This window comes from Armigeres subalbatus, chromosome 2, assembly GCF_024139115.2.
Source record: "Armigeres subalbatus isolate Guangzhou_Male chromosome 2, GZ_Asu_2, whole genome shotgun sequence".
In the NCBI taxonomy this organism is placed as follows: Eukaryota; Metazoa; Arthropoda; class Insecta; order Diptera; family Culicidae; genus Armigeres; species Armigeres subalbatus.
The window spans coordinates 356,662,848-356,678,566 of NC_085140.1; the positions used below are offsets into that span (position 1 = coordinate 356,662,848).

The 15,719-nt window shown below is 37.2% G+C and overlaps 1 protein-coding gene across 2 annotated transcripts in view; it reads left to right on the forward strand.

Annotated features, from left to right (window-relative positions):
• Positions 1–272: 272 nt before the first annotated feature.
• Positions 273–15,719, forward strand: part of LOC134212954 (uncharacterized) — a 46,667-nt gene continuing 31,220 nt past the window's right edge. The window contains exons 1-2 of one of the 2 annotated variants that reach the window (XM_062691346.1): positions 273–1,023; positions 1,085–1,138. In XM_062691346.1, coding sequence (XP_062547330.1) covers positions 1,095–1,138 — 44 coding nt within the window. In that variant the 5' untranslated portion in view covers positions 273–1,023; positions 1,085–1,094. The remainder of the gene's footprint in view (positions 1,024–1,084; positions 1,139–15,719) is intronic. The other variant, XM_062691342.1, reaches the window with a different exon arrangement.

Genomic DNA, 15,719 nt, shown 5'->3' on the forward strand with positions numbered 1-15,719 from the left:
CTGTTGTCGGAGTCGAGTCGAAGTGACGAACGAAATATACACACACAGTCTTAAAATGTGATTGGCCCATCAGGACAGGTGTGGGCTTTTTCTTACAATGAGTTTGGGTTAGTTTGTGTGAATACGACCGCGAAAGCAAAAGCCAAAAGAGACTTCTAAAGTGACGTCATTTTTTGATCACATTGATGGCGCAAGAGAAAACGAAAATAAAAACAAAATGCACCACTACTTACGGCTTTGTTCCATACCTTTCCTGGAGCCACATCAATTTGAAGCTTGTGGAGTGTTCGTCGTGTCGCTGTGCGCGAATTTATCACGATAAAAATTACATACTAGCGAGCAACGGGTCTACTATTTCGATCGACTACAGCAAAAATTGAACGTTTTATTTCAACGTAATAATCGCAGCTATTAAAGTGAAGTAAAGTCGTCGCGCTACCGAAGAAATGACTACTTTTTGAGTATCTTTGTTGAATAATCGCGAGTTTAGTGAATCGCTCCGGTGCAGAGGTCCTATTTTACGTGAAGATCCTTGGGAAAAATCGTGGGTGCCAAAATAGCGGCGGTGAGGTGAAATCCCCTCACTAAATAATAGTAGAATTATGCATTTTTAGTGCTGTCTGAAAAAAAAAACAGTGAAATCTTATTATATTTGGCTTATTGGGAATTGTTTTATTAGACAGCAGAAACAAATGCAGTGAGTTGAAGAAAAATGCAAAAACGGTGATGAAAATCAACTTCGATAGCAGGCAAAGCTGGAAAATAATTTTCCCAAGGAAAAATGTGGAAAAGCCAGCGTATAACCGGAATGAAGATTTTATTGTGACCACAATCATCATATTATGTGATTTGGTATGATTTTTTTTTGAATAAAAATGGTTTGAGGGGAACGACAGGCACTTTGCCCAAATGCGACTAACAACGAAAAAAGTGGAAAGTTTTCCGAAATAAGAAGCTCTACAGCATACGGATTCATTAATTTATGTTCTGTATAAATAACGGTTTCTAGCGGCTTCATCGAAGGTTAGTTGTTTAATTCTATAATTCAGGCTTTCTATATTCAATGACTTTTTCTCAATTTCAGATTAATCGCTATGCACATCATATCCATAGAAGACCGAAGGAAATTCTCATACAGGTATGTACATGATGTTGATATAGAATATCTGCGACTCATATATGATTAAAAAATGAGCGTGTTAAGATAAAAAAAATATCGTATTTTTACCAAATAACACAGTATGTATATTAGAGTGGGGCGCAGTTGTATGGAAAAACGCAAACTTCGTCTGATCAAGTGAGATCAAGGTTTATCTGGATCGTTTTGGGACCCCAATCAACTGTGCAAAATATGGGCTCGATTGGTTGCGACCTCGTTTGCCGCATCGCGTTTTAAATTTATATGGAGATTAGTATGGGACAACGTAATTTTTTACATCTTTGCTCTTGGCGGCTTCAATTTATCACCAATCAAGTGACTCAATACGTTAGCATATACTCTGAAAGATGCCAAAAGACTTTGCCGAAGAAGGTACGTAGCTGGAAGGTCTACAAAAAATGTTATTACGTTTCGAAAATTGATTGTTCAAACCATATGCAAGAATTCAATGTTTCTGCCAGCACTACGATCATTAGAGGTCAAAACCCAGGCTACTGACATCCTATTGTTTAGCCCATCGCCAGATCGTAGCCAGGATGTCCTGGGCTATAATTTTTTTTCATACTGCGTTTCAATGATGCCAGCGGTCTATGTCTATTGATGATGATGACACCGCGCTTGTCACCGGGTCGGCAAAACCCATCTTCCTTCTTGTCGGATTTTTTTTCTTTGTGAAATGATTCCGGTTAACTCCCATTAGCTAAAAAGCCCTATAAGATCAATTATTTTGATATAACAGTCAATTAAATTATTGGTCTACGTAGATCGGCAGTGCTGGCAGAATAAAGAATTTTTTGAATATGGTTTGAACACTCAATCTTCGAAGCGTTATAACTTTTTTCGTAGTCGTTCCAACAACGAGCCCAAAATTTTTCGACATCCTTTATCAAAAATTTAACGAAAAAAGCATATTAGAGAGATCAAAATGGCTTTTTAGAGTGTTAGAATCCTAATACCTGCTTGAATGAGTTCACGTTTGTTTCCGTTCATGCTAGAGTAGGAATATGCATTTCCGCTCATTCAGGAAACAATAATCTTTGCCTTTCTCATATAGTCAAATTATATCAAAAAGTTGTAGGATCACTTCCATTTAGAGCTTTTCATGGAAAGCCCGTATCAATCAATTCAACTTGATGAATTGAGATATGTCTGTATTTTTGCATACATGCTAATTTTATGGTCCCATGTCTAACCACATTCGCAGTATGTGGCCAGCCCACTGGAGTCAACCGTATTTTCCACGATTCACAATATTATTTTCTTATACACATGATGCAGCTCGCAATAACGCCACCCACCATTTTCTAGTTCCCCGCTGCGGATTATACGCAGCTTTTTTGCGCTAAAAGAGTAATTGTAACCTGCTAATAGTGTCCCAGCAAAGATGGGACAGATATGCGATTCACGGCAGTGTATCATGTGTATAAAGAAAACAATATTGTGAATCGTGTAAAATACGATTGACTCCAGTGGGCCACATACTGCGAATGTGGTCAGACATGAGACCTTGAAATTAGCATGTATGCAAAAATACAGACATCACCTCAAAATACCGTTTACAAATACGCTAATTATATTCGACAATGAAATATTCGGAGCCCTCATTAGCCATGCGGTAAGACACGCGGCTACAAAGCAAGACCATGCTGAGGGTGGCTGGGTTCGATTCCCGGTGCCGGTCTAGGCAATTTTTGGATTGAAAATTGTCTCGACTTCCCTGGGCATAAAAGTATCATCATGTTAGCCTCATGGTATACGAATGCAAAAATTGTAACTTGGCTTAGAAACCTCGCAGTTAATAACTGTGGAAGTGCTTAATGAACACTAAGCTGCGAGGCGGCTCTGTCCCAGTGTGGGGATGTAATGCCAATAAGAAGAAGGAGAAGAAGTATTCGACAATATTAGTATAATGTAAACAAACATTTTTATTCTTCGATGGCAAAATTAGCGAATTTGAAACTGGTTAATATTTTGAAAGAAATTTATTTCAGAAGCTTTTCTTCGTCAAATTCAATATATTTACTAAAGAAGCTATCCGTATATCATGTGGATGTAGGAATGTAGTGCCATCTTGCATGAATATTACAAAATTATTCCTTTAATTTCTCATAACACTTGTATCGAGCAATATTCACAATATTAAATTTGTTGGAAACGCCAATTTAAAATTTACATTTTAAAAGTAACTGATGCAGTCAAACATACATGAGTCGATGTCCTATGACTCGATATCGACTCATGGAAGCAAATTATGCCTTAGTTTGGGTTGCTGTGATGGTTCCTTCAAACAGCTTTTCAAGAATTTTCTATTCCACATCTCGATATTTCCATGAGTCGATGGCCCCTTCAATATCGGCTCATGGAGGTTTTACTGTATATTAATGTAATTAAAACATTTTTTTGTATTTCCTTGAGTTGTGTTAATATGAGTAGTTTAGTTTTGTTTGTTTAATTGAAAACCTCAACAAAATTCCAATTTCTTTGTTGTTTTTCGAGTTTTTCAAAAAATCGTCTGAATGAGCTTAACTAAATTTGGATATTTCTATTGCAAATTTTTATTTGTCAAGTTAAATTGCACTCTTTACTGTATTTAACCATTTTACCCATCAAATTTCAGAAATCAAGGATAATTACCGTCAAGATTTCACTGGACGCCAAGCCGATCACTAGTAGTTGCATTTTGGAAAAATCCTCTCAGCTTAACAACTTTCTTTCCAAGATTATGATGGTTCTCAAATCTGGAGGTCAACCACACCCACTGTTCTGAGCATTCTAAACATGTGATAAATAAAAAGCTGTGGATGCAATAGATCCACACTTTCCTATTTGCTGCATTGCTCAGATTGCTCCTTCTCGTTTTTTTCTTCCTTTTTTTTTTCGTTTTCCTTCCAGCTTCTTCCTTCTTTTCCCGTTAAACTTCTACTTACTTATCACTTCTCATTTCTAAGTTTTCACTTCTCTCTTCTCATTTCTATCATTTCACTTTTCTCTTTCCACTTTTTACTTTCCACTTCTCACTGCTCAGCTCACACTATTCACTCCTAACTTGTCATTTGACCTAATGACTCAGGATCAGTCCCACCTTCTTGAAAACATATGTTTTTTAAACGATTTTTAGAATTTTGATACCCATATTGTTTCTTCTGAATGAGTTTGGGAACCTGTTCCAGTATGACCTTTCCAGTTCATATCCATCTTATGGTCTCAACTACATGGAAAATATGTTTCTGGAACAACTCCAAAAATTTTGATACCCATATTGCCCGGGTTTCAATTGAATAAGTTTGTTGCCACTTCAGGCCCTCATGGAACCTGTTGCAGAACAACCGTTCCGGTTGATATCTCAATTACATGGAAAACATGTTTTCGGAACAATTCCAAGAATGTTGATACCCATATTGCCAGGGTTTCTTCTAAATTATTTTGTGGCCACTGCAGGGTCCACGTAAACCTATTCTGGGATGTCCGTTCTGTGAGCAAATGATCAGGTGGTCCTCATACGTTCTGAAGGCATAATCCTCGAATTTTTTACGAAACTGGTAACTCAAGATACAAGACATCATCATTTGGTTTCTATCACTTCAGCATATCCACTTTTGAGACATGGTCTAGCAAATCTGGAATTCCAGTAACCAGGTAACCCGAATTGGCTCAATGTAGTATAGATCGGATAGAGGACGAATTTCTGAATCCAAAGCTAACATAATCGTCCAAATCGATTGAAAACTGTCGAAGTTATGGTCATACCAAGAATGTGGGTACCCGGGTGCCCCAAGCTCCGCCCCCCCCTGCTGGATTTTCATTTTGATATCTCCCAAACCTAAATTTTGCCGTGTTTGAAGATGTCACGGAGTTTCAAGTTCCTGCGATGCTTAGAGCTCTAAAAAATTTCACTTGAAAACAAAAAAGGTATCCGGGTACCTTGTCGGTAACATAAAGGGTTAAAGTAAAAGTTATGAAGAAAATGGTGTATTTGAACCATATAAGGTTGGTTGGCTAAAAAGCGGAACATCTGGAACATCTGAAGAAATTCTTTCGAAAATTCGCTAGTAACACAAATCCCTGTTTTGAATATGGAATTTGCCTCCTGCTCCATGCCAAAAATCGGGATATCAATTGATCCATCATCATAGGGGCCATACACTTATTACGTAAGCACATATGGAGGAGGGTCTTTCATTTTTTTTTTCGTTCCATATAATTAAATAAAAAATAAAAAATGAAATGCATAAAAAAAATTTACATGGAAGAGGGAGATTTGAAAAACCCAGAAAAATGCTTGTACGACGTAATGCCATACTTCTTCGAATTTTATCAAGAATTCCTTCGAAATTGACTTCAGGAGTGGCTTCGGAATTTTTTTCTGGAATTTCTTAGAGTATTCACTCAGGTGATATTTCTTGAATTCATCTAAAAGATCCTTAATAGGGAAAAAAAATCGTAAAAAATACTCCTAGGAATTAACTTCTTTCAAGTTTCCTTAAAGAATCCCTTCAGAAATTCTTCCAGGTATTTAATCAGAAATTTCATTCCCTCGGCTCCCGCAATTCCTTCGAAAATGTCTTCAAGAATTCCTTAGGAATTTCTTCCAGCTATTTTTTCATAAAATTCTCAGGAAATGACTTCGTAGATCGATCCAGAAATTTATTTGAAAATGGAAGATATTACTTCGAAAATTTAAAGAAAAGAATCTAAAAATTCCTTCAGAATTCTCCTAAGGAATCCCTTTAAAAAATCTTGTAAGAAAACCTTTAAAAAACTTAAGGAATCCTTGCGTCTTGAGGATTTCTTCCGAAATTCATTCGAAAATTCCTAAACGAATTCTTCTAATTTTTTTTCGTAAATACTTCAAAAATTCCTTCGAAAATTGGGTCGGAATTCCTAAAGAAAATTCTTCGGAAATATCTACGAACATTTTTTTCAGGAAAACACTCCAATATTCCTTTAGGAGGATTTCTTTATAAATTCTTTTGGAAATTGCTTCTGCAATTATTTCAGTAATTTATTAAAGAAATTCTTCCAGTAATGTCTCAAGCAATTCCTTCGGAAATACTAGCAAGAAGTTCTTGGGATTTCTTCGAAATTTCTTCAGAACTTCATCCTGGAATTCTTTATTCCTTCGTTTTTTTTTTAGAGTTCCTTCTGATGTTTCTCCGATACATTAATTTGAAATTCTTTAGACCTTCGGATTTTCCATTAACAATCATTCCTCGACTATCACTTTAGAAATTCTTTAAGGAATCATTCGGAAATTACTTCAAGAGTTATTTCTGAAATTTAATCTGGAAATTGCGTTGAGATTTAGTAACTCTTCCGAAAATTCCCACAATATTTTCTATTTAATTCTTTAATAAATTTCTAGACAAATTCTTTCAACAAAATTCCCGAAATGATTTCTGCAGGAATTTCAAAAGGAATTTCGTGTGATATTTCTAAAAGGATTTCCTGGAAGAAGTTTCTTAGGAATTTCTGAAGAAATTTACATTCCTCCACGTACCGTCCGCCATCTGCACCCCACCATAGATGGTACGCAACACTTTCATTTCAAAAACTCCCAGTGCGCGTTGGTCCTCCACGAGCATCGTCCAGGTCTCGTGCCCGTAGAGAACTACCGGTCTTATAAGCGTTTTGTAGATAGTCAGTTTGGTACGGCGGCGAACTCTATTCGATCGGAGCGTCTTACGGAGTCCAAAGTACGTACGGTTTCCAGCCACTATGCGCCTCCGAATTTCTCTGCTGGTATCGTTATCGGCGGTCACCAGTGAGCCCAAGTACACGAAATCTTCAACCACCTCGATTTCGTCACCACCGATAGAAACTCGTGGTGGGTGGCTTACACTGACCTCTCTTGAGCCTCTTCCTATCATGTACTTCGTCTTCGACGTGTTGATGACTATTCCGATCCGTTTAGCTTCGCTTTTCAGTCTGATGTAGGCTTCCTCCATCCTCTCAAAGTTACGTGCCATGATATCAATGTCGTCGGCGAAACCAAATAACTGGACGGACTTCGTGAAAATCGTACCACTCGTGTCAATCCCTGCCCTTCGTATTGCTCCCTCCAAAGCGATGTTGAATAGCAGACACGAAAGACCATCACCTTGCCGTAACCCTCTACGGGTTTCGAAGGGACTCGAGAATGCCCCTGAAACTCGAACTACGCACATCACCCGATCCATCGTCGCCTTGATCAACCGTATTAGTTTATCCGGAAATCCGTTTTCGTGCATTAGCTGCCATAGCTGGTCCCGATCGATTGTATCATATGCGGCTTTAAAGTCGATAAATAGATGATGTGTGGGCACGTTGTATTCGCGGCATTTCTGCAATACCTGACGTATGGCGAACACCTGGTCTGTGGTAGAGCGTTCACCCATAAATCCCGCCTGGTACTGCCCCACGAACTCTCTTGCTCGACGTAAACTACGTTAAACCAAATAAATATAGTACACTGAACCAGTCATTCCGCTCTATATAGAAGAGAAGGAACCATCCCACCGAAACAAATACCCAGCTTTAGCAGCCCCTCCCACTCTGTAAGAGTAGAGACCCCAATTCAATAATTGATAATAACCTAAAAGTAGACAATTACCAAGGATTGGAACACGGGGATGCATTATGCATGAAAGAACTAAAATTTTGCGTTGATAATCAAAAGTTTCATTACTACTGGCAAAATGGTAGAGAGTTTGCGAATCGATTGATATATAAATCTTTAAAATCCATAGAAAGATAAAAGACAAATCTTACATGATTTCGTCCCCAATTTTGAAATTTTCATTTTGCTCCCTGTATCCGAGCCTTCCCCTTTCTTAGACGTAGTTTACGTCAAAAATTCCTTAAAGAATTCTTGAAAGAATCTTCATAAAAAATCGGAATTTCTTTAGAATTCTTTTTTTCAGTTTTAAAATAAATCTAGACCAACATTTGGAAAGGGCGTAACAGCCAAAAATTATTCCTTTTGATTCTTTGTCCACATATATAGCTATATATGTAGACGAAGAATCAGAAGGAATAAATTTTTGCTGTTACGCCCTTTTCAGATGTTGGACTAGAAATGTATTAAGAAAATCCAAAGGAATTTATCTCCAAAGTAATTTCCGGGAGCTCTTCTGTAGAAATTGTTGGGGGAAATTCCGAAAAAAAATCTTAGAGAAATGACCACGGGCTGAAAATCTCTGTAGTAAAGATAATAATAATTAAAATGTAGGAAAATTCTTCAGAAGTTCCTTTGAAAATTCCGCTTGGAGTTCGTTCGGAAATCCTTACGAAAGTTCCTGAAATGTTGTCCTAGAATTGTGGGAAAAATTGGATAAATTTCCGAGCGAATGGATTTTCCAATAGTATCCATAGGAATTCCTGAAATAATTTTCGAAAGAGTTCCTATAAGAATTTCTGGAATCATTCTTAAAATTTTCTGGAAAAAATGTTGAGGTATTTTTTAAAGAACTATTCAAGATGCTTACGAAAAAAATATTCCAAGCGCTTCTTGAGCACATCCAAAATTTTTCGGGATAACAGTGAAACTCGGTTTTTGCTTTGGAATTGCTTGTTAGAAAACCCCCAAAATGTCAATCCATTATAAAACTTTTTCAGATATTTTCAGGTAGTCTAAGCATAAGAAGTTTTTGGAAAAATATTCCAAAAAAATCTTAGCGACCTTTTCAATATACATATTACTATACAATTTATAGACAATGAACTGCAATAAAAATTTCTCAGTATTTGGAACTGTGACATTTTTTTTTAATTGATTTATCGCTTGACTATTTAACCCCTTCAATTATAATTCTTACTAATGACACCAAATTATAAATGAGTCTCTGGTACCGCCAGTGGTAGCAAATATAGTCTCTACATGAGAGGTAATAAGTAAAGTTATCAGAAAACGTATCACTTGTTGATGACAATATAGTTGCCACTGTCTTATAAAGGGTTAAGAGTTGATTTAAAAAAACTGCTGCATTTAAAAAAAATAACAGAAAATATCGGCAAAAACCAAAAAAAACAACATTGGTATTAACAACATTTAATAATGATATTGATCAGCTTAAAATAGGACTCTGCTTTAGGAAGTCATATGGAAAAGTAAACAAGGCTGTGAAGAGTTCGGTGATATTTAATTTTTAATCAATTAACAAAATTCACACATGACAATTTGTCAGTACGACTATATCAAGTTTGTGCCGAAATGGGTGCCGACACCCAACCTCTTTCCCCTACCACCACATATGCGGTTCCTTCTCAGCCTTATCAATCTGCTTTTGACGTTGACCATCCTCGTTCTCAAAGGAGAATTGCAATTGGCACAGTAATGATGAGCAGCTGGAAAAAAAAATCGTCTAGCACAGAGTGCCATGTTTTGGCAGTCTAATTAAACAACGTTCAATCCACACCCAGGATAGCAAGTGTAACAAACAATTGTAGAGTTCATATGCTTTTGAAAACTTAATACTTTTATACGTCTGTTTATCAACGCAGAAACATGAGTAAAATATTATGTTATGTATATTCTGTCTGCCTGACCCTTAAAAAACGCGGAAACTACTGAACCGATCGGCGTGAAATTTTTTATGCAGGGATTGTTGGGGCCGGGAAAGGTTCTTAAAATGGTACGAGACCCCTCACCGTTCTAAAAAAAAAGGACTCCCATACAAGTGAAATACAAATTTCTGCATAACTTTCAAGGCAAGAAATGTTTATATGATGGTTTGAAACCCCTCCCTAATCTAGGAGAAGGGGCTTATATACAAATGAAACACCAATTTCTGCATAACACGAGAACTAATCTAGCAAATGGAACCCAATTTGGCTTGTGAAAAGAAGTTTTGACGAATTGCAGAGGAAACGTTAAAACTTAAAATGAAAATACAAAATAAATCACAAGTTGTGTAAAGTTCTCAAATAAATAAAAATGTTTTAGGTTCACCAGGTTTCTGCAGTTCAGCGATTTAAAAATAAATCTATGCTGTCTAACTGTACAGGTTTTGTTGTGAAATTTAATATTGTTAACAATTTCCAGATTTAGTCATTTTTTTCGTACACTATTTACTATAATTATGTACATCAGATTATTTTCCTAGACTCGACCCTTAACACTTTTCAATTTATTATTGAACAAAATAGATAAAATAAATAAACAATTGGCTCCAGATGCACAGAAAAACAATTAATCATCACTTTCGTTAGTTGTTCATCCTTTGTGTTACTATCCGGTTTATGTACCTACAACGCACTCAACTTGTGATGTGGGGCCGCAGCACACGCGTTTGTGCTTTCAATGATTGCTGCGATGATGGCGATAATCATCACCCTGCCGCCCCATTCATGAGCGTGGAGTTGCTTTTGCTTACTACCATCTGTTCGGTTCTCTCTGTGGCTATGCTCCGGCATGGCGACCAATATTACTGACGTAGTAGGTGATAAGTAAGCATATCGTTATCAATTCATACGTGAAATCACGAACAGTTGTGTAGCGTCTGCGGCAAGCACCGTGGGTACTAGTTACTATAGCTCGCAGTTTTGTTTATCCATAACACCTATCTATGAGTGGTTTCAATTGATGCAAAATATATCCGTTATCGGTTGATAACTCTAATTTGAGTTTATTTCTCACCCGAATCTCACCCGACGTTGAATTTGCTCCAATCGACTGTAAATGTCTCAAATATTTTTCTGAAGTTGAATTTTTGAAAATTAAGAACAGTAGAGATATTTTGAAAACGTTTTCTCTGTTTGTCTTAAAAGTGTTCGAGCGAATGAATCTGTTGACGTCCTATATGACTCGCTGTCGCTTGTTTGTCTGAATTGGCTGAGTTTGAGTAACATGAAGCTGAATGACGACGTATAACAGCAACTATCCATGGCTTAGCGTTCTCCTGGTTAATAAATGTCTGCTGTATGAATCGATTTTGCAACAGGGCTGTAATGAGTTTCGATATTTTCCTGTGTAGTTCATGATTCGAACAATAAATTGCACATTACTTTTTGCTTTTCTCGTACTCAACGGCTATAGCATCACTCCTAAAACTTACTGTTGATAGAAGGCGCGTAATAAACTATGATCCAAGATGCAGATTTTCGTGGAAAGATGGATTTTACGCCTAAGTTTTTTTTATATTGTTATGCAAAGTTGTTCGGAAAAATAAGATTATTATTATGGAATTATCGAAGTGGCCCTTTTTAGTTTTTTTTTCGAATATTGCCATGCAATGTTCTACAAAGTTGTAGCGTTGCTTATTCCGATCATTTTTTGCATAATAATCTTTTTCTGTAGCTCTGAAGTTGGTTGATTTAGAGAAACATTATCTACTTGGATGAGGGAGTCCATCAAAAACTGTATTTTTGATCTCCTTTTTTGTTTTCGATTTTTTGGACAATTTTTGAAGCTCTAATTCAGCGCTTCTCAACATTTTTCTTGATAGGTACCCATTCGAACTTTTGCATGATTTGAGGTACCCCCTAGACTGGCCCAAAATGCATGAAATCCTGAATTTCAAACCTTGCACCCTTAAATGACAGTTTGGGGGTCCCAGAAGCTCCTGAAAAATTTCAGCTCATTCGGTACAGTGGGTTGCGTGCGCAAATGTCTCAAAGTTTGTATGGGAAAAGTGATCCAAATGTATGAGGAAACGCAACCGTTTCAGTTTTTTGCTTCTAGGTGGCGCTGTAGTCGACGGATTCCTGTTGTGGACAAAATGTAGAACCTTTTTACCCTTCTTACACCCTAAGAAGGGTATAAAGATCGCTTGAAAAACCGACTTTTTATCCGAGGCTCGGAGACCCAAGTCGTATATACCAATCAACTCAGCTCGACGAACTGAGCACATGTATGTATGTGTGTGTGTGTGTGTGTGTGTGTGCGTGTGTGCGTGTGTGCGTATGTGTGTGCGTTACAAAAATCTCACATCAAGATCTCAGCCGTCCGTGGACCGATTTGCACGATTTTAACACTAAACGAAAGCTATGACTTTGTCATTGAACGAGTTCAATTTTTTTTGCAATCGGACATTTGGTTCCAGAGATATGTGAGAAATACGAACATGAAGTGCATTTTCAGGAAACTAACAAAATAATGTCACATGAATATCTCAGCCGTCTGTAAACCAATTTGCATGATTTTATCTTTAAAACGAAAGCTATGACTTTGCCATTGAACCCATTGTATTTTGTTTTTTGCAATTAGACATTGGGTTCCGGAGATATCTCTGAAATACGAACATAAAGCATTAGACGTATCAACTTCACACATTTGTAAAATATGTCCCATCAAGATCTCTCTCGTCCTTGGACCGATTTGTGCGATTTTATCTTTAAACGAAAGCTATGTTTTTGTCATTGGACGTATTATTTTTTTTCTGCAATCAGAAATTCGGTTTCAGAGATATCTGTGAAATACGAATATGAGACATATTTTCAGACTACTAATGAAGAATTATCACACCAATATCTCAGCCGTCTATGACCCGATTTGAACTCTTTTGGGCTTAAATAGAAGCTGTAATATTGCCATTCAAGGCGGCAAATCAAATCTGCAGTCTTTTGTATTTTTAAAATTGTTAAATTTCCAGAAATATCCCTTTTTACCCTTCTTACACCCTAAGAAGGGTATAAATATCGCTTGAAAACCCGACTTTTTATCCGAGGCTCGGAGACCCAAGTCGTATATTTTACCAATTAACTCAGCTCGACGAACTGAGCACATGTATGTATGTGTGTGTGGGCGTGTGTGCGTGTGTGCGTATGTGTGTGCGTTACAAAAATCTCACATCAAGATCTCAGCCGTCCGTTAACCGATTTGCACGATTTTAACACTAAACGAAAGCTATGACTTTGTCATTGTACGAGTTCAATTTGTACATTTGGTTCCAGAGATATGTGAGAAATACGAACATGAAGTGCATTTTCAGAAAACTAACATAATAATGTCACATGAATATCTCAGCCGTCTGTAAACCAATTTGCATGATTTTATCTTTAAACGAAAGCTATGACTTTGCCATTGAACCCATTGTATTTTGTTTTTGCAATTAGACATTGGGTTCCGGAGATATCTCTGAAATACGAACATAAAGCATTAGACGTATCAACTTCACACATTGGTAAAATATGTCCCATCAAGATCTCAGTCGTCCTTGGACCGATTTGTGCGATTTTATCTTTAAACGAAAGCTATGTTTTTGTCATTGGACTCATTAATTTTTTCTGCAATCGGAAATTCGGTTTCAGAGATATCTGTGAAATACGAATATGAGACATATTTTCAGACTACTAATGAAAAATTGTCACACCAATATCTCAGCCGTCTATGACCCGATTTGAACTCTTTTGGGCTTAAACAGAAGCTGTAATATTGCCATTTAAGGCGGCAAATCAAATCTGCAGTCTTTTTGTATTTTTTAAAAATTGTTAAATTTCCAGAAATATCCCTTTTTACCCTTCTTACACCCTAAGAAGGGTATAAAGATCGCTTGAAAAACCGACTTTTTATCCGAGGCTCGGAGACCCAAGTCGTATATACCAATCAACTCAGCTCGACGAACTGAGCACATGTATGTATGTGTGTGTGTGTGTGCGTGTGTGCGTGTGTGCGTGTGTGCGTATGTGTGTGCGTTACAAAAATCTCACATCAAGATCTCAGCCGTCCGTGGACCGATTTGGTACGATTTTAACACTAAACGAAAGCTATGACTTTGTCATTGAACGAGTTCAATTTTTTTGCAATCGGACATTTGGTTCCAGAGATATGTGAGAAATACGAACATGAAGTGCATTTTCAGGAAACTAACAAAATAATGTCACATGAATATCTCAGCCGTCTGTAAACCAATTTGCATGATTTTATCTTTTTAACGAAAGCTATGACTTTGCCATTGAACCCATTGTATTTTGTTTTTGCAATTAGACATTGGGTTCCGGAGATATCTCTGAAATACGAACATAAAGCATTAGACGTATCAACTTCACACATTGGTAAAATATGTCCCATCAAGATCTCAGTCGTCCTTGGACCGATTTGTGCGATTTTATCTTTAAACGAAAGCTATGTTTTTGTCATTGGACCCATTCATTTTTTCTGCAATTGGAAATTCGGTTTCAGAGATATCTGTGAAATACGAATATGAGACATATTTTCAGACTACTAATGAAGAATTGTCACACCAATATCTCAGCCGTCTATAACCCGATTTGAACTCTTTTGGGCTTAAACAGAAGCTGTAATATTGCCATTTAAGGCGGCAAATCAAATCTGCAGTCTTTTTTTGTATTTTTAAAAATGTTAAATTTCCAGAAATATCCCTTTTACCCTTCTTACACCCTAAGAAGGGGTATAAAGATCGCTTGAAAAACCGACTTTTTATCCGAGGCTCGGAGACCCAAGTCGTATATACCAATCAACTCAGCTCGACGAACTGAGCACATGTATGTATGTGTGTGTGTGTGCGTGTGTGCGTGTGTGCGTATGTGTGTGCGTTACAAAAATCTCACATCAAGATCTCAGCCGTCCGTGGACCGATTTGCACGATTTTAACACTAAACGAAAGCTATGACTTTGTCATTGTACGAGTTCAATTTTTTTGCAATCGGACATTTGGTTCCAGAGATATGTGAGAAATACGAACATGAAATGCATTTTCAGAAAACTAACAAAATAATGTCACATGAATATCTCAGCCGTCTGTAAACCAATTTGCATGATTTTATCTTTAAACGAAAGCTATGACTTTGCCATTGAACCCATTGTATTTTGTTTTTGCAATTAGACATTGGGTTCCGGAGATATCTCTGAAATACGAACATAAAGCATTAGACGTATCAACTTCACACATTGGTAAAATATGTCCCATCAAGATCTCAGTCGTCCTTGGACCGATTTGTGCGATTTTATCTTTAAACGAAAGCTATGTTTTTGTCATTGGACCCATTCATTTTTTCTGCAATTGGAAATTCGGTTTCAGAGATATCTGTGAAATACGAATATGAGACATATTTTCAGACTACTAATGAAGAATTGTCACACCAATATCTCAGCCGTCTATGACCCGATTTGAACTCTTTTGGGCTTAAACAGAAGCTGTAATATTGCCATTTAAGGCGGCAAATCAAATCTGCAGTCTTTTTGGATTTTTTTAAAATTGTTAAATTTCCAGAAATATCCCTTTTTACCCTTCTTACACCCTAAGAAGGGTATAAAGATCGCTTGAAAAACCGACTTTTTATCCGAGGCTCGGAGACCCAAGTCGTATATACCAATCAACTCAGCTCGACGAACTGAGCACATGTATGTGTGTGTGTGTGTGTGTGTGTGTGTGTGTGTGTGTGTGTGTGTGTGTGTGTGTGTGTGTGTGTGTGTGTGTGTGTGTGTGTGTGTGTGTGTGTGCGTGTGTGCGTGTGTGTGTGTGTGCGTGTGTGCGTATGTGTGTGCGTTACAAAAATCTCACATCAAAATCTCAGCTGTCCGTGGACCGATTTGCACGATTTTAACACTAAACGAAAGCTATAACTTTGTCATTGTACGAGTTCAATTTTTTTTGCAATCGGACATTTGGTTCCAGAGATATGT